Consider the following 19,823-nt stretch of genomic DNA (forward strand, 5'->3'; position numbering starts at 1 on the left):
AATCTTTTGGAGATCCTCGCGCTGTAGTCTCCGGCTCACTCGGACAGTCTCCGGGAAGTTTGCAAGGGTCCGTAGCAACATTTGCAGACATTTGCGTTCTCACATGCAGTCCATGGAAATGTCCGGACTTCAGTCCACGTCTGAAAGCAGCTTCCGTTACGTTGGCTGCAGCCCGAATGAGTTTTTAGATCAACATTTTTTTTACCTGCTATAGCTTTAAAATGTAATGTCGAGCCCCCAATTTGAATTTGTTTCCGAAATGATGAATGAAAATAATGTTTTTTTGCCATCACACTGCTTTTTTGACAGATGTTCAGTATCTGTTAGGGAGTTATGGAGTCATTCTGTCATAGTGTGTGGCATTAAAGTAAATCCCCTGCCTGACAATTTTGCACGATGGCTCATCACAGGCAAGAAAAGATGAATCACCTGCTGTAAAAGTTCGGCCGTGAGTCCAAAACATATACAAAGGGGAACAATGATAACGATGCTAATAGCAGTAAAACTAATACTGTAATTTATACCGAGAGTGATGCCATCATAAACACATTTACTGTGTGCAGTAGGTTCAGAAGGATGGAAACGTACATTTCCATTGATTATTCAGCTGAACAAAAAGGGAAACTGTGAAGCACTGGATCCATTAGGGTCCACTAGCAGAATGTAAATTATCACATTAGGAGCAATAAAATAGCTCGGATCTCTCAGCAAACACTAGTGTCTGAAGTGCTCTGGCTGCCGGCGCATGGCTTCGAATGAGACACGGCTCCCGCACCTACAATCCATCCACAAATCATTGCCGGCCAAATGAGTGATATCAAACCCTGGCGACGACACGTTGCTGCCATCTCCATGACAACTTGGATCGCAGGTCTGGATTCCCGGAAAGTTTATACCTTCAAACTCACTTCAGACTTTGAGCTGGGCTCGTCACTGAGTCGTCTTTACATCAGAGACTTGTAACTAAGGGAAACGACTGGTGTACCATTTTATCATTTCAATAACAACACAAAACACAATGGGAGGAATCTCAAATGAACAAATTAGCATATTAGTGTTGTATGTTGACAAGCCTGAAATCCCAAATATTCATGTTATAACCCAAGTGAAAGGACTTTAATTTTAGCCTATCATAATAAATAAACAAAAATACATGGTTGTCAAATAAAGAAAAACAAGACAGGAACCCTGGTGGTCTCGCCGAGATATAACTTCCCGTTGCCAAAAAACAAGGTTTTTATTCCGTCGATTCTCACGTCCGAAAGCCTCCAGAGGTGGTGTTCAAGCAGACATAAAACTGGAATGGGGGAAATTCTAGGGAATTATTTTTTCACTTGTCTGGGACGACATTTATTATTCGCCGCAGAGTTATTCCATTTGGCTGTTATGACGGCACAGCAGTTGAATGGCCGTATAGATCATGTTTTCATGCATACGGAAAATGCCGACGTAATGTGATTTCGACAGTAATGTGAGTAAGGTGGAGCTCCTGTACATTGTGCTGTGTTTGTTAGCGTGATGAGACTCTAAAAGGAAAATTATATCTACAGTATATGTAGAGTCATAATCATCTGAATTTTTACTGTTGTTTTAATTGGACTATTGGATCATAAAGGTCAAAGAGTTTGAAGGTATTTTATCCTGCACTGTAGCTTTAGGGATGGCGATATCATCCAGTTTGTCCACCATTTTGGTCCAGACTAAAATATCTCAACAACTATTGGAACGATTGCCACGCAATTTGGTACGGACGTTTGTGTCCCCCTCAGGAGGAATTGTTTTATAACTTTGGTGATCTCCTGACTGTAGCGCCACGTCATGGTCAAGTTTAATCTGTCCAATTCTTTAGTTTTACACCCCGATACCTGAAAGAACATAACAATACAACCTGCCAAACATCAGAATCTCAGGAGGCTCTCTGTACGTGCGTTGGTATAAGCATGGCTGGAGAGTCTTAAGAATTTTTGATCTACCGTATGAAGCGGGAGAATGGCATGTCTGTCATTGCCGTAGCACTCTCGGATCGCCTGGAAGGGCACTATGTAACTTTGGTGTATACCGTGCAGGACACTGGCAACGTGTTTTACGGCATACGTCACATGCCAACAACCAGAGATAACCGCAGCTAGCAGCCAGTTGGTTGCCCCGAAACGGACCGATTGAAGCCGGCAGCACTAAACAGCATGGGCAGGCTCAAAACTCAACTTGTATTATTGACGGTGAATATATAACCGATGGAACACACGCAACTAAACTCACGGAAAGTACAAAAATTCAAAGTAGGCTAACAGGCACCTATGTGAGAAGTTAGGTAGATAGTAGATTGGATCGTGTGGGGTGGTTAGCGTTTGGAGCAGGGGAGTGACGGTGAAATAAGCAATCCCAGATGCGTAGTTCCCTCCAGTTGATCCAATTCAGCACCAGCACGGAAGTGTGATATCAAATTAATGTAAATCTACGCCGGACTGTATGCTGGCACACGTGGGTGCCTGGAATTCTCCGTGGGCGCCCGGGGCCCCCGAGCACACTAGGAGACTCTGCGTCTATGATCCTATATATTATACAGCGTTCTACAGCAATAGCATCAGCTGCACCAGTCCTGCCACATTATTATGTGAGCCGTGACTCTAGGGAAGTAGAGCTTTCTGTTATCGTGGCATAATGAGAGACCGTGGAGCTGCATTATTTCTGCTATCTTGGCAAAAGTTTCTCTGTAAGTAGCTGTGATCAGCCTTGTTTCCCAAACAGTCACTCAAAGTTACACTCGTCTGTACAAAATCAATCACGGTTGAGCTTTAATTTGTCATCAAAAGAAGAACATCGCTGGTTACAGAGATTCATTATATCATACATTATACATCATACGTACATTAACAGGTGCTGTTCTGAGAGTGACGGTGTTTGCATGCATCTAAAAATTCGCATAATTTGCAGTCACTGCTACTTGCTGAAAGGTCATTTCAAGTGTTTACAGAACACGTTACACCTGTTCATGAATTTATGCATATCTCATATTGCAGCCGGGCTTTGTTGCATGAGAAGCACTTTTCATGTTCACGAGCATTATTTCTGTTGCTTTGTTGTCGCATGGGAATGCAGGAGCCGATGTGCCTGTACAGGTACATGTTTGCGCTCGTACGGCAGATTGGAGGGCAACTCGAAATCTTAAAATGAAGTCCATTCCTCAACAGTCTTTCCCTGGTTTTAGTTCGCACCGCAGATACTGGGAAAGTAGCGCTGTCTCCCAAATGTGTCCCTGAATATATCTTTGTTCGACATAATGAGCTATGACTGGGGAAAGAAAAGTAATCGCAAATGAGTTTCTACGGTTTGCGTCAGTTAATTAGTACCTGATTAAGCGGGTCAGTGGAGATGTCCACACGCTGCTGGAGAGGAACGAAAAGAATGTCCATTAACCACGACTGTTTTTCAGTCAAAAGATGAATTTTTGGAAATGTTTCACACAGGCCGCACAATGTGAAAACAAAACAATGACACAAATGAGCTCTACAACGCTGCAGCAAACAGAAATAAATAAATGACTTGCTGGAGAATTAATGGCAGTCCATTTAGTTGTGTGCAATAAGAGCACAAGGCTTAATCAGAATTTTTTTTTTTTGTACAGGAAATAACTTAACTTTTACATTTGGAACTGCTAGACACAAAAGAAAGTCTCATTAACATTCAGGGTTTGCTCTCTCTGAACTTGTCGATGACATCCTTTTTCCTCCTGCCCCCCTGAAGACTTGTTACTGTGTTCAGGGCAGCTTGTGAAGGCATTGCTGTGTAAACTGATGTGTGAACTGCGACTTGAATGCAGATGGAGAGGCAGTGTTATTTCCTGGAAGAAGGAAACGTTCTCGCATTCTTTTTCCTTCAGATACTCGCCTTTTTGAGATTGCATAGTTGGGCTGTCTTCAAAAGTGTCACATAGCAATTACACACTTGTTAAGACCTGGGAGTTAAGAAAGGCTGTGCAGCTCAGACATGTGAATCATTCTCACTTGCAGGCTGATATGTTGGGATTTTTTCTCTCCCAGAAGATGAAGTGCTTCGGTTAGTTTGGCCTCCTATGGTCTTGTTACGACGGTATCACTCCGTCTGAATCTCTGATAACCAATTACATTTTGGAACAGATTCTAACCAGCAGAGTTGAGAAGGATACTTTTGAAATGTAATCGATTACTATCTCGTTAAAAGAAAGCCTATATGGTAATATAATTCTAATTACATCACCAAATTAATGTAACTTATTATATTTTGATTGCATTTCTAACAAATCTTTTAAACTGGACAATAAAGCTGAAATAAACATGAATTCAAACCAATTACCTCTTGAACACAACACTAATAATAATATGGTTTGTCCATATTCAACCTTTTTCAACAGCACATAGCTACAGATTTGAATGCATACAGGCAAATGGATGGAGCCTATAGCTTGGTGTAGCCAGACTAATACTCAAATGCGTATTAGTCTGGGACCTCTCAGTTCCTTTTTCAATTTCCAAGAGGCGTAACCAACGGACACGGAAGAAAATGTCCCCGGACTCAATTGGCTAGAAACTACAACCAGTGGGAGCAACGAATCATGTGACGTCTGTTGAACGACACGCAAAAATGTCAACAGACCAGAGCAGAGAGGAGCTGCCTGTGATGATGATTCCACGTTGTCTGTGAACTAGTGTAGCCGTCTTTGAAGGAGAAATGTGAAAAATATCGGGTGCTTTCAGTCAAATGCTCGTTGATCAGCGGCAGCCATCTTGGTTGTTTACAAAAGTCTCTTCTCTCCGCGCCATTGGTATAAACCCCCGCTCCATTATCGGATGATCGGTTGTGATTGGTCCAGAAAGAGTTCTGGAAAATCACTGTCCAATGGAGGGGGATCCAGACGAAGTCTGGCACAGCGAATGAAATGAACTCCCAGAATTCATCTTGGTCCCCTGGGGGCTACATGGAGCCAGTCTAGACGTAGAAAAAGCTCTGTGTGAAGCCACCCTACCCTTGATGGTGTCGCTCGCGAAACATTCCTGCACAGCGATAAGATGCAAAGCAACAGAATGAATGGTATACAAGCTCTTGTGGCAAAGATTTGTTAATCCTAATTCAACCAAAACCGTCTTCTTATGCAGCCACCCGTCCCCACAAAACCAGTAATGTCATAGTCTGACATCTGTGGTCTGCACTAAATGTCTTTGTGTTTTTCACTGCAACCATCCTCGCTGCTTCAAGCCTCAACTCCCACATTGTCTCCGTCTCTGGTAAGCTCGAGTATCTGTCACATTTCAACGGGAGGATTTTGGCGTCCTTATTGACAAACCCTGTCAAATATTCCCGTCGCTGTTTTTTCCTGCAACAAAGACATCAGCAGCAGTGACTCAGTGAGACACTGCTGCCTGCCAGTTGCCATCTTGCTACATGTGAGGAGAGACAAATCTGGTAAACAGAAGGATATGCAGCCTACACACTGGCCCATGCGTACGTGGTGAGTGCCCATGTCCACCTCCAGCTTCGCTGTGCTGCCAACATCTGCTGCAGCTCTCAAAGGACTTGTGGGCTAGACCACTGGCTTGGAAGTCTGAGTGTATATTGCCTTTGATCCACAAAAGTGTTTGAAGGATAATGAGACCCATGATCTTGAAAAACACAGAAATGAAATTCATGCACATATTCTCAATGAAAACTGTTTTTTTTTTGTTGTTTTTTTTACCTCAGCACAGATTCATTCTGAAGGTGTTTGGAGGGAAACCTTATAGGTGAGGGAACAGGTGTTCACACTCGCGAGCCGGCAGCGTAATTTAATCCATTATGCATAAATAAGATTCTCATGTGCATGATAAAATGAAGTCACTCTGTGGAACAACATATAGATCCAGCAGCTGGTGTTGCAGGAAAACTCTCCATCCTACAAAAACAAAGGCACGGCACCGTAGAGGGATGAAGCGTTGGTCAGTAGGTGGTCTGGTGAAGTCGATGCTGCCACTTTGCATCAATGGGATTGCGATGATGTGTAAAAATAAATGTAACCATACATTTTCATTTTGTTTTTGTCCCGGTTGGATTTAAAATCTCCTTTTTGAAATTTCCCCAAATTTGGACTGAATTCTCATTTTAGGTCTTTTTCAATATAAAGTCATAAGATTTCAGAGGACATTGAAAACTTTCCGTGATCGTGTACAACTAACTAACTATTGTCATTACTGAATAATCTGCTGATTATTTTCTCAATCAGTCGATTAATTCGTTAATGATCTACATGTCCGTAAAACGTCAGAGATTATTAACAGATGACCATTAGGATTTATTTCTACAAGTTCAAAGTGATGTTCTCTAATTCCTTACTTTATAGCTACCATTTTTAATAAGCGATCAACTGTTTTCTCTGTTGTTAGTTGATCAATTATTTGGTCAGAACATTCCATCACGATTTCCCAGAGGCCAAGTCGACACTCTCAAACTGCTCTTTGTCCAAAACTCAAAGATATAGGGGTTAACTAGTTAGCTGTCATAGTGAATTCACACAAAAAAACTGAAATGTTTCCATTTTAGGAGGTAGAAATAGAGTATTTTGCAGCTCTGCATATTGACCTGTGTTCTTCTGATACCATAAACAACAGGCCATACCTCTGTGCTTTCAGGAGATTCCTCTTTTGTTTCAACATAAACCTACATTGAATTTAATTGAGATCATGGGTTGAGGAAAAAAAGAAATGTAATATTATTATATTACTACATTGTGTGTTGGTCCAGGGCCTAGGAACAGTCGTTCAGAGTAGGAGGATTATTCAGTCAGTTTAAAGTAAAAGGGAGGATCAGTACACGGCTCATGGTGTAGTCGACTGTGGGGTTGCCTCAGCAGGTAACTCTGTTTAAAATTAATGCTCAGAGGCTCTGAAAGTTGGAACCAAAGTTGTTTTAAACATGTTTTCTTTTATCTTCCTTTTTTTTTATTGTGTTACAGAAAAGATAGGCTCAGTGAATGTCTGATGCCTTGTTGTCTTGGGTTTTTTCCTTTATTTATTTTTTGCTATAAAACAAATGGTGGTACTGTTGTTTCTTGCTTGTCCCTTGTTGTTCCCAAAGTTTTAGTTGCTGATAACTGAGTTTTTTACACAATCAGGCCATTCTGTAGCTTCTCTCACTGGCATTGAAAAAGAAAAAGAAAACCTTCCCTGCGATTGTGACACCTTACACAAAAGGGAGGTGCTCTGGTTCTGGATTTGCTCCCCAGAGTTTGCAGGTCTTGTGTATTTTTTGTGCGGTAGATGCGTCTAATCTTAGAGGACTTCTTTTCTCTTTTTTCATGGGATTCAGGTTCGAGGCCAGATGGAGACTCGGCCTGAAACCACAGCTTTTCTCCCAGACATTTGATGTTTGCGCGGCCGTACATCGTGTTCTTCCCTTTATATTGAAATACAACAAACACAGACTACACCGCCAGACCACTTGTTCCTGCCGATATGGCCCAGTTTTCCATTTGCCGCAGCTTCAGGTGATTCATTTGGGAGTGGGTCTCTCAGGGCGGCAGCTCTGATAAGACAGAAATTGCTTAATCCTGACAGGCAGGCAGGTCCAGCTCAACAGATACAGTTAATCAATCAATCAATCTGTCTGAGGGAGTAGCAGCCTCCTGTATTGACTTACACCCAGACGCTTTCTTGGACACGCTACACACTGATGGCCTGTGATGCAGTCGCTCCTAACAGGTTTTGCTGCTTTAGTTGTATTAATACAAAAAAATAAAGAAAAAAAAAAGAAATCACATGTGACCCACAAGATGAAGTACGCTAGGCATCATTACCAAGCGGCGCTCGGAGTCAACAGGAGGCTGGAGATGGTTCACCTCATGCCATCTTTTCACTGGACCATTAAGCAGCCTCACAGACTGAGCGAGCGCAGCCTCCAGCGCCAGAGGCTCCAAAAGAGAAACCGGGGCGTTTGGATATATCCTAACCTGTAGGTTCAAGATTGAAGCCTGCATATTCAATCCAGGGCCCCTGAGGTTGTGCGTGCGATGAGAGGTAGGAATTGTCAGCTTCACAGTGACGGGAAACCCGGTAGCGGCGATGAGTATGTCGCTGCGCCTATAGCAGGGGTCTCAAACTCAACTTACCTGGGGGCCACTGGAGGTAAAGTCTTGGTCAGGCTGGGCCGCAGCAAGTATTCAACAAATTGCCTGTGCTCGTCGCCAACCTTTCTCGTCACGGCAGGTTTTGGGAGAGACATGACTGGAACTGGGTGATGGCATATATTTTTCGCCCACTTGGTGTCACTCCGGAACACGGTTCAACCAAGTGACTAACGTTGATACTTCCCCTGGTACTTCCATAGATTTTGATCAAAACCTAGATGCCGGATGTCGCCCGGACAAGATGGCGGCGCCATTCAATTCTACGAAAGTTGCTCACCATAAGGTGCTTCGAAGTTGGTTAGCGGCGGGAGCCGAGGAGCGCGTGGGCGTGTGCGTTCCATGGTTACAGCGAGATGATAGTCATTGGATCAGTCAGTCGGCGAGCGGGAAGTCAACAATTTTTAATATGCTCTTCTGGCTCCCCGATGGTTTCCCCTCATAGCATCTTCATCCCTTTTAAGCCGCATGAGATTCCTCCCTCCCCGCTCTCCCGGCGCAGGAGAATCAGCGCTGGTTCTCACATTTCAGTCCACTTATCGCCTGCGAGATGCGGCTCAGTGATCTTAGCCCTCCATTAGCCTGCACGGCGAAAGCATCCAGTGCAAGTAAACAAAAAAATTTAGGGGATGGCCAGTTTCGTCTTCCCCTCCGTTCGCGACCCCTCGTCTTCCAAATGACTCGCGGTGTCGCCAAAACAAACGCATTACGCCCGCCGTGTTGGAGAAGCACGGCTCGTGTTAATAAGCCTTGTTTGCATGTCCTAAGAAACTTCCCGGGGCCGGCACGGTAATGGCAGCGGCTCTTTACCGTGGAGTTGATATTTCCAAGAGATAAATTGCGCCCCTGTTTTTCTCAGGGTTCTCAGGGAAGGCGAAATCAAACGGCCACAGTCAGCCGTTGCATAATATCATGTCTCTGCGAGATTTAGCACATATCTCAGGGTCCTAAATAAATCACAACTGTCAACTGCGTTTCGCGGTCGCCGTAATTAATGTGCCCCAGAGTTGGGCATTTACACCCAACGGGGACAAAACGCATCGGATGTCAGGAGAAAGACAATGGGAGCATTTCAATCAGTTGGGTTTTGTGTACTACTGCTTCTCCCATCAGTCTCCTCTGGCAGGTGATGTGCGCAGATCCATACATCATGCAGATCACGATCCCATCGGTGCGAATGAACACAGGTTTATTAACCTGTTCATCACTTCATTCTTTAAGGTATTCACACGTCATCACTTCCCCCCCCCCTCCTTTTTTAAAAGACGTATTCCTCACACTAAGGACTGACATTACGTCAGTCAAAACGCCAACATCTTCTGGTTCCAGCTCAGATTCGGATCAGTGAAGTGAAATACTTCTGCCTTCGTCTTAACATACAGACGACACCATCACAGACCTGCATTGACTGTGTACAATACACACACATATACATATAAACACAACATATATATATATATATACACACATTACATGTACAACAATGTGTGCGGTGCATATGGTGGCGTCAGCTGCTCAGCGACCAGACTGCCTGAGGAAAGAAATCGTTTTTTCGTGAGATGGCTGCTGTGTGATTTGACCGCACCGCGAAACGTTCCTCAGATGAAGGGGGACGGGAACAGAACACGAGCGGAGCGGCTGGTGTCCTTAATGACGTGTCGGGCCTCTCCTCTCGCAGCCGGTGGATGTTGTGAAGCCTGTGGTAGTTCTGTGCCAGTGATTTTTCTCTTTCTGTGGAGCAGTCTGCTCTCCTGTGCGGCGAGGACGCCAAAACCACGCTGCGACACGGTCCTCTGAGTTCGCTCTCGATGGTGCGGCGATAAAAGCTCACAAGAGCCTCGCGGCCAAAGCCAAGAAAAAAACCGCGAGGCGCCCCTCGGAAAGTGCAGCGGCTGCCGTGCCTTCTCGAGGTTGCAGTTAGTGGTCAGAGGACTGTGGGAGGTTGTCTGAGATGTGTGGACCGACAATCCCAACAAATGGTGGAAGTGGGAATATCGGTTGATATAAATGAGAATATCATTGACTTTGTTTTTCTTATTGACAATTAAAGAGAGATTGTTTTCGTGGAAACTCAATAGTTAACTTCCCTCCTGTAGGCCCCTTCCTCACTGTCACTCGTCAGTCCAAACACTGTGGAGTCGCCGGCCAGTCTCATGATGCTGCTGTTATCATTGAAGTGGCAATGTGAACATTTTCATCTTTTGGACCCGGTTTTATGAATCTTTGTAAGGCATTTTCGGTTTTGGACGGCAATCTGAAGATTCGCCTGTTGCAATTTGTCAGTTATCTGATATTCATAATAGATTAATCATTGATTAATTGAAAACCAGCAGATGAATCAATCATAAAAATAATAATTAATTGCAGCACTCCACATGTAGGTGCTTTGTTCACACAGTTCAGACTCAAAGAACTGATATGACGTCTTTTACATTGTGACACTGGCGCTCGACCTCTACTCAACCAACTAATGACCCAATTTCAGGCAGACGACAAGAAAGTATTTCTGATTCGGACACTAAATTCATCGCAAAATCTATAATGAATTATCCGTCCTCTGAATTTGAATTTTACATAGTGAACAGATCATTAAATAGTTAGACATTGGTGTGAGTTCAGGTTCGCTGAAGTTCATACTGATGCTGTGTTACATTAAACCTCGGAAGTCGGATCTCCGAGCCAGGAAGTCGAGGGTTGGTGATTTCTTTTCCGACCTTACCAAAATTGGGATTCCGACTCGGAGGGGCGTTCCAGTTGCAATTTTTGACTCGGGATGTCGTAATTCCGAGTCACTGGATTATAATGGAACGATCAACCCGATTTTCCGAGCTCCGAGTTCCGAGGTATAATGGAACGCAGGGTGATTCCTTCAGGTTTCCCTCGGGATTGTGAAGATGATCTTACTGCGGATTGACTGCGAATTGACTGCGATTAGTTGTCGCTTCCCCTTCAGTCACATTTATATACCCTGCCCTGCCAAAAGAAAAGCTGGAGGTCGCATATTAATAATAAGTGAGCACAATGAACCAAACAAGTGCCGTAATTAGAACAAAAATAAAAGCTAATATGATAATAGTTCTGAAAGCTTTAGCTGCTATTTTCCTATAATTTGGTTCACTTCATTACAGCGGTGCTCTGAGAGTCCTTTTCTTCTTTGCCAACCATTTTACTCTGACAACTGTGGTCACTTATGATTTTGCGAATATTCAAAACGCCGCTCACCCGCAGCGAGGCTTGGCCGAGGTGCTGCAGTGTAGGAACAAAAAGGAACGTTGGAGCGCAGAAGAGAAGAAACGCCTAATTTCAGGCTGCACAGATCCGAGTGAGAGGCGGCTTCTCTTCCTGTTGTGAAGCGAAACACAGGCTGGCATCAAGATTGTTCTTTGTCTCAAATGCAGAAGCGTGACAGCTGGCAGAGAAGAGAAAAAAGACTGCACATCAAGACTTCCTCCGTGCTGATGCATGGAGGCGTGTGAAGGCCCGAGGATTCACTCCGCAAAAATACCTTAGTGGCAAACCGTGCGGTGGTGGAAATGTTGGTACTTCATGATAAATCACCGCCTCTTAAGAAAAACACACAGTGTTTTGTAACGTTTTGCGTACTATATGATCATAAGGATCCCTGCGCTGACGCCACGCAGGACAATCTCAGTCGATGTGAAAAAGAATCTGCTGTAACAGCTGTTCTGATGACCCATCATTCATCTCGGACCATTTTACCGGAAGAAAAAAACCAAAAACATCAATCATCTAGTTTTTGTTTCTCTAGTGCGAGCATCTGCCGCTCTTCTCTGTTTTACATGAGTGTGAGCTGAAAATCCGAAGAAATCTCCATGTTCAGTTCCTATTCTTATACACAGGACCATTGACGATGCTAATTATGCCGGGAATAAACAGCCAATTAATCTACGATTGAAAATGAATCGCAGTCCTGGATAATAGTCCTGGTGTGATTGGTGATACAAGTCATAGATTAGTGCAGGAATGCGGCACAGCGCTAGCCAGGCGTAGCCAGACTTAATACTCAAATGCGAATGAGTCTGGGAACGCTCGGTTCATTTTCAGATTTTTTTAGTCGTTACCAACTGACGCAGATCAAAATGCCTCCGGACGCAACACGACAAGTCACAGCAACGGATCGGCGTGAGGTCTGTTGAGCGACGCCGAAACGTCAACAGACCAGAGAGGAGATGCCTGAGATGATTAATCCCACGTTGTCTGCCAACGAGTGTTGCCGGTTTTTTGTTTTGAGAAATCAGGAAATATCGGCTGCTTTCAGTCAAATGTCTCGTTCAACGGCGGCAGCCATCTTGGTTGTTTACAAAAGTCGCTCGTCTCCTCGTGGCGGTGTAAACTCCGCCCATTATCAGAAAATCGCGAAATTGCGATTGGACAGGCAAGATTTCTGCCGGAGGGAAATCACTTCCCGATGGAGGGGATCCAGACCGTAGTCTGGATGGAATTGGGCTCCCAGAATTCGTGTCAGCCCCCCCGGCTAGTACAATGCTGCACAATGTGATACTGAAGACGACACAGCAGCGGCGATAGCGGCGAAATTGTTGGTTAAAACTTAACGTGAGACGGGATTGTTCAGGGTCAGAGTCGTAGGGGCCGAACGGCGGAGAAGTAGATCGGTGACGGATGACGAGATTGGTTTAGTGCGCCGCAGGTTGTTTTGGTTTTTTTCTGTTTTCCTGCCGTAAAATTAAAGTGGTATCCGCAGACCACTTACCCGTGCGAACAAAGGGCAGCGTTGCAGCTTTGATCCACCTCACCGACGCATCCTTTTAGTCGTTTTTCTTTTTATAATCTCTCAGTCGAAAACATTACGGCGGCCTCCTCTGAGCTCCCCAGTCCGTGTATGCAGCTTAACCCTCCTCCCTCCATTCGTTTTTCCCTCCAGAGCAGCCTCCCTTCTTCCTGCCTATTGATCTGCCGTGCAGCACCAACATGCCGGAGTGTCAATTAGAGAGCCCGTCCTTCCCATCTGCCAGCTCCTCTGAAAAACTTTCCCCGGCTGGCGTCGCCATCGACGGGGAGACATTTTCCTCTCAAAATGGTCACAGACGCGTGTGACAGGATGTGCGAATGAAAAATAATATTTGCTAATGTGTACAGTGTTTCGTGCGTACTGTTGGGCATCCACAACAGTGACTACGCTGACATGAACATGGCGTTATTTCAACTATTGACCTCGTTATTATTCCTTTGTTTCAATTGTGATGTTTACATGAGTTGCCCAGTAGAATAATCCATTCATATTCACGTCAAAGAGCATTGTCTGATTATGACGTCAAGCGACTGCCGTACATGTCACAAAATGCCGAACAATAGTTTGCTATAATGCGATTAAGAAGGGTACATGTGTACATAACGCTACTAAGATCACAATATCGATTATTGCTTATTCAGATTGGGACCTTATCTGGGTAACGATGCTCAGAAAATCTTCTGTGCTGATTGGGTCTAATATCGGAGTATTGCTGTCCATGTCAACGTTCAATCCACACAGAAATAACAAACAATTTGAACGCTCACACACACACACACAGACACACACACACACACGCGCGACAATCTATAATTAAGATTTTTTTGCATAAAAAAAAATCTTAATTATAGATTGTCGTTCTTTAGGTAAAAGAACGTAAATACTAATATATGTTCAAGTTGTAAAATAGTTTTTTACGCGTCTTCAGTTTGCTTTGTCTTTGTGTGCATTGGAACTCATTTGTGAGCGCCCACATTAGTGAATTTAATCATTTTTCACTAGTAGATCATGTACTATACATGTTTGTGACCATTCTAAGTTGCATTCCTCTCCAAGGCCATCCAGCTGCTGCTCACGTCTCAGACAATGAGTAGGGGAATCATCTGCTGAAAATGAATGCACACACACGTATATATATATATGTATTTCTAATGTTCCCTCTGCAGGACTGATCAGACATTAAAATGCTCGGGCTCGGAGCCGTGAAATTTCTAATTTGCAGCAATAAAAAAGATACGAGCGAGTCTAAAGGTGAAGTGGCTGGTCACATTCAGATGAAGTGTAGTTTTAAGGGTGGGCGCGCTGAGGAAAAGTGGAAGGGTTACTCCGTGAGCAACCACAGCCTATGGAGTGTTTTTGTTTCCACTTCTTTCTGGATCACATCTCCTCCAATGGCTTTGTTATGCACTCCCCGAATATCAAAAAGTGTCTGTACATATGGAGACTCGGTTGACAGATGGGTGGGGCGAAGCGAGACACGGGTACAATGTAAAACGACGCCCACAACGTGTCATCTTGTGCACCTGCGGAATTATAGTTTTATTCGATAATATTTCACCCACGAACTCTTATTAAGTTGAATCTTCTTTAATAACGTTTAAAAAAAACAACAACAGACGTCTTCTAATGTGCAGGTGAACCGCGGAGGTCGTTGGAAAATACGTGATCGCGAACACGACGTGTGCTCGAGGTGCTCCTGTAGATTCGGCTTGACGTTACATCGCACTTTGTTTGCCTGCAGGTTATCGTATGGCCTTTCAGAAATTAATGCACACGTGTTTCTCCTGAAATATGCTCCTGCACCTGAGGACAGGTTGTTGCCCTCCTGATTCAGTCTCCGGTAGTTCCTGCAGCCGTCGTTGACATTTGGTAGGCTCCTCGAGTCTCATGTTGTACGGGGGTGTGTCACCACGGGCGGATTTGTAAATGTACACACATTTTTATGTGTATACCCCAAAACGGAGGCAGATGTACGTTGTGTCGAGGCTTTGCGATTGTTAAATGAGCCACGACGTTTGAATGTAGGTCTTCACATGTAACCTGATTTCATTGAGTGTGCTAATACTGCACTTTCCCACCCGGTTACTCCATCACCATATGTCATGTTGGGTTGCTTCTTCCAGCTGGGTTCTGGAAGAAGAAAGCATTGATGAGGTGGAACCTGATTTCATTGAGTGTGCTAATACTGCACCTTCCCACCCGGTTACTCCATCACCATATGTCATGTTGGGTAACGGTCTGAAAGGTGGTGCGCTTGATTAAAACGGGATTCATAGATTTCAATAGAGTGGTGAAATGAAATGTTTAATTCAAAAGGGGTTCGGGCAGCCCACCCTGAATGCACACGGAGATTCTTTCACGATTACGGAGTGAATCATCCCTCGCGCGCGGCCAACGAGAGAAACCGTCGCGAGACATTCATCCGCGAGCGAGACAAATACACGGCCAGTTAACATGATAATGCGTGATGTAATCTTGGGATGTGCGAGATCCATTTCTTTTTTCCGACGGGCAAAAAGATACTCAGATTCAGATTAGCTGGTTTCTCGGTGGGATGGAGACACGCGAGCCGTCTCCCCACCAGCTCGTCTTTGCGCAAACACGGAGCCCGATGACATCTGTCTTGAATTCTGTCTGGCAGAACCCTTTCTCATTTGAAATGTACAATGTTTACAGCTGTATTTTCTTTGCCTCTCTCTATACACGATATGCTGGCAGCGGCAGAAGCAGCTCTGGCTGCCGTCGCCTTTCAGAAGTCAGATATGCTGGGGCAGGGTTTTTTGTATTTGCAGTATTTGCCGGGGGCTGAGGTGAGTCGCCCGGCTCTCCGGTTGTCACCGACTCTGCGGCGGTTAAAGTGGACCGGCAGTGAATCAACTCTGAAAAATTACTTCTCACTCAGTGGGAGATAGTTGGGGTGTATTCAAAGGACCTTGTCACTTCCAATGTGCTCTCAATGAATCTCGGCCGTTGCGGATTGGAGGCTTCAACCCACTCTGCCGGAAAACCAATGTCGACAGCCGCGTTCTGTGACTGTGTGCCGGTAGATTGTTCCTTCGGAGCCGATTACAGCCCCCGGGGAGTGAGCGGGGTGCAGATATGTACATACGAGATCGCCTGCAGTGGCATATTTTCTGCGTCTTATCTGGCAGGCATGGGTTGTTGTTTTTTTTTATTGTCCTGTGTGCATGCGTGCGTGTCAGAGGAAGAAAAAAAGAAAGAGAAAAGGTGGGAATGAGGATGTGTGTGCATGCCGGTACGGAGATAGGAATCTCAACGCACAGCTTTGAATCTGTACTATGTACCCGGGCGAGCTTGTTAAAAAACACTTAAATCTGCATCCAATCGAATGAGCTGCGCGGAAATGGAACAATGAACCGAGACAAAACAGAACGGAACAGGTGAAGATTCTGTCACAGAGCTGCAAGCGAGGATTTGGACTCAGATCTTACAGTGTTTCGATCCCTGCGGGGGGCAAACGTACAGGCCCTGGATGACCCCTCGGTCACGTCTGGTGAATGTGTCAGCGGCTGCCGCCACAATCAGGAGTCAGTTCGCCTAATGCAGGGATTTTCTTCAGGTGGATTTTTTTCGCCTTCCGAGCCATTTTTGGTGACAAACAAAAAAAGAAAAAGCCGTTCTCCACCTGTAACGGCATAGTAACAGTTTCAGACTGTTTTCCTCAGACTCTACCTTTTATAACGCTGCGAGGCGCAGACTTGAACACGCATTAGAGACTCTGAAGACCCGTATGAATTCCATTATGATACATGCGATTGATTTTGCCGGTAGCGAGAAGAAGCGCAGAGGCGATGCCGGTCCATTTGGCACAAAGAGATGCATCGGCTTAATCAATTCCCTCCGAACCTCTTCATGTTTCCGCTGACACTTTGAAGAAAGCACGTGATGCGGCGGCAGCGGCGATACGCCTTCCGGGAAGATAATAGTTTAATGGCGTGAAGTGCCAACACGGAACAGCAACCTCCAATGTCCTCCCATGCCAACAGTCTCAGTCTGAGCCCATGAAACAGTCCTTACTTTAAAAAAAAAAAAAATGACGTGCAGTAGTCAAAGAATCATTAGTTATGATGATCGAGGTTGATGAAGTGAAAATGACTCTCAGCCCTGTCAACCTTGAGTCCATGGCAACCTTTTGTGTGTATGAGGGAGGAATGAGTTCGGAATCAAAACAATCTCTTCATTCCACATACCGCTGAAGTTAAAAGGTTGAGCAAAAAAAAAAAAAAAAAAAAAAACGGCATTGAAATGCTCATACCAATATGAATCCATTTTCCTTTTTTCCCTGTCCACTGTCTCACTTCTCTTCTCTTTTTCATCTTTCAGGAATTTGCTCTGAAGCCCGTGGACCTAAGCAGGCCCGAGGGCTCTGACATATACCAAATCCCTGCCCACGGGAACCCGGGAGATTAAAAACGTCTGATTGAGGTGGAGAGGGAAAGAGAAGCAGAGAGAGAGCTGAGCGAAAGGGGACACGGAGAGAGAACCTTTGTTCTCCCGAATACCCCAAGTGGAGGATCTCCATGGAGAGGGGGGGCGTGTGAATGACAACAGGCACGAGAGCAGCTGCTGCCCTCCGCCGCGGTCAGGCGATGGAGTGAGGATCAGATCCGGTGAAAGAGCCAAGCTCATATTCTATATTAATTGAATGCCTGGGACAGAGGAGAGACATGAGAGGAGCCTTTTCTGGGCCAACTGCTTCCGGAGGTGTTGCAATTGACCCTCTGGCCATCATAGAATAATACCTGGCTCCTGTTCTCTTCTGATCGCCGGGTGTCGGTTGAACGGGGGGGGGTGGGGGTGGCGGGCGGATGTGTTGGCAGGCCGTGGTCATGTTTCAACCCTCGGCGTCTCGACCGGATCGGACCGGCCGTCGACGACATGGCCTGCTCCTGCCGCTGCTGCTGCTGCTCCTCTACGGCTCTCTGAAGGCCGCTCAGGCTGCCAAGCCCAAGGGGCCCGGACACACGCATCTGAACTCCATCCGCATCGACGGGGATATCTCCCTGGGCGGCCTCTTCCCGGTGCACGCCAGGGGCCACGACGGCAAGGCGTGCGGCGAGCTGAAGAAGGAGAAGGGCATCCACCGGCTGGAGGCCATGCTCTTCGCCCTTGACCGCATCAACAATGACAATAATCTGCTGCCCAACATCACGCTGGGCGCGCGCATCCTGGACACCTGCTCCCGGGACACCCACGCCCTGGAGCAGTCGCTCACCTTCGTGCAGGCTCTGATCGAGAAGGACGGGACGGACGTCAAGTGTCTGGGCGGCGGCGCGCCCATCATCACCAAACCCGAGAGGGTGGTGGGCGTCATCGGAGCGTCGTCCAGCTCCGTCTCCATCATGGTGGCCAACATACTGCGCCTGTTTAAGGTAAGACACATGCACGCGCTATCTCGTTTGTCCACAAAGAACGGGAGCTGTGCTCGCTCGGGAATTCTGCATGAGGCTTGAAAACTGTGACACGCGATGATTTTACTCTATGGATCCTCTTAATAATTGATAAACGGTGGCTGACGAACAACATGAGCCGCTGAACCGCGTGAGAGAACAATGCCTGTGAGATATCTGCTGCCACACTATGGACGCTTTCATAACTTTAGATAGGAAATCTCTTGATGAAACTCGGCACTGACTGTTGCCCCGGAGGAGGTGGTTGCTAAGCAGCGAGAGGTATTGCCTGTCACCGTACAGATGTGATTAATAGGACACTACTTGATTTCATATTTACCCCATAGCCTATTCTTCAAATCAGTTTGCTGTATACCGCTGCTTTTAATATATTTTGTTCTCAGACATTCAGTGAATTTATTTTCCGTCCTGTTATCCGTGGTTAGCATAATAGCCGGTATCCTCGTTACGGAAGGTTTGATTGCCGTTTGCGGCTCGGCTCTCTGCAAAGTAATACACCTTCCTCTCCCTTCGGAGAGAGAATGACTCTTTTTTGGAGACTTACTGTCGTGTGTTCGAAACGGTTTCACAGACAGTTGCACAGTTTAGCATAGATATAACTCAAATTACTTTCGGAGGGACCGGCCGTGGCAGTGGCTTATTTAAATTCGGCGGTAATTAGAACGAGGGATTCTTCTCCTCGGACGGCGCTCGGACTTCTAAAAAAACAACTTGTAAAACAAAAATGTATTTTTCAGATAAAAAAAGCCGATCATAATCCTGACTCTTCTTCACCTTGATAGTGCATTCAAATTCATGTCTAATTCAAACAATATGCTACCTCATCTCTTCGCTTATGAACACTGCGAGTCGAGACGCCGTCTGTGTCACAGAACCGCGTCTCTCCTCCGCAGCCCAGATGTTCACTGCAACCTCACTGGACTGCCGACTGGATTTGGAAAGGGCTGCCCGCTGACAACGTTGATGAGTCGGGATCCTCGACCGATCCATCCTTTTTGAAAAACTTTTTTTGAATAAATGTGATGCAAAAAGAAGAGGGGGGGGGGGGGGGTGCGATGGTGCCGCTGAATTGGTGTCGATGCCAAACATTGCCTTAGTTGGAGCTTCTCTTAAGTCGTGAATGAAACTCGACATCTGTTGGGTCGGGAGCATGTGGCAACGCGCCAGTTGAAGCCTCGACTTTCGGTGGGTCTGACTGTGAGCCTACAACACCTACAGCCTGACAGCCGTGCACCGATTGGACGGTACCAGCTGTCAATCACGCTGCATCCACGCTCCAATGCACACGGTGCCTTTTGGTCTGTTTCGTACTTTAAGGCTTCAGGCGCTTCTGCATTGGCTTCGTTATCCGGGCCGCGTGCCTGCGTCCATTTTCACACAAGTCTTTTGACAAAAACAAACAGTTGAGGGACTGAGGGACTGAGATGGACATTTTCGGGCATTTTGCAGACCAATAGATGAATCACATCTATTGGTCTGCTCGTCCTCTCCT

The 19,823-nt window shown here is 45.7% G+C and overlaps 1 protein-coding gene across 4 annotated transcripts in view; it reads left to right on the forward strand.

Annotated features, from left to right (window-relative positions):
- The window catches only part of LOC118308845 (metabotropic glutamate receptor 4-like), a 148,540-nt gene that overhangs the window by 14,227 nt on the left and 114,490 nt on the right, over positions 1-19,823 (forward strand). For 2 of the 4 annotated variants that reach the window (XM_035630269.2, XM_035630272.2), the window contains exon 2: positions 17,244-18,292. In XM_035630269.2, the coding sequence (XP_035486162.2) occupies positions 17,729-18,292 (564 nt within the window). In that variant the 5' untranslated portion in view covers positions 17,244-17,728. Of the gene's footprint in view, positions 1-5,650; positions 5,757-5,808; positions 5,949-17,243; positions 18,293-19,823 lie in introns of those variants that run through there. The other 2 variants (XM_035630270.2, XM_035630271.2) reach the window with 2 other exon arrangements.

The sequence above is a fragment of the Scophthalmus maximus genome, chromosome 6 (assembly GCF_022379125.1).
Source record: "Scophthalmus maximus strain ysfricsl-2021 chromosome 6, ASM2237912v1, whole genome shotgun sequence".
Classification (NCBI taxonomy): Eukaryota; Metazoa; Chordata; class Actinopteri; order Pleuronectiformes; family Scophthalmidae; genus Scophthalmus; species Scophthalmus maximus.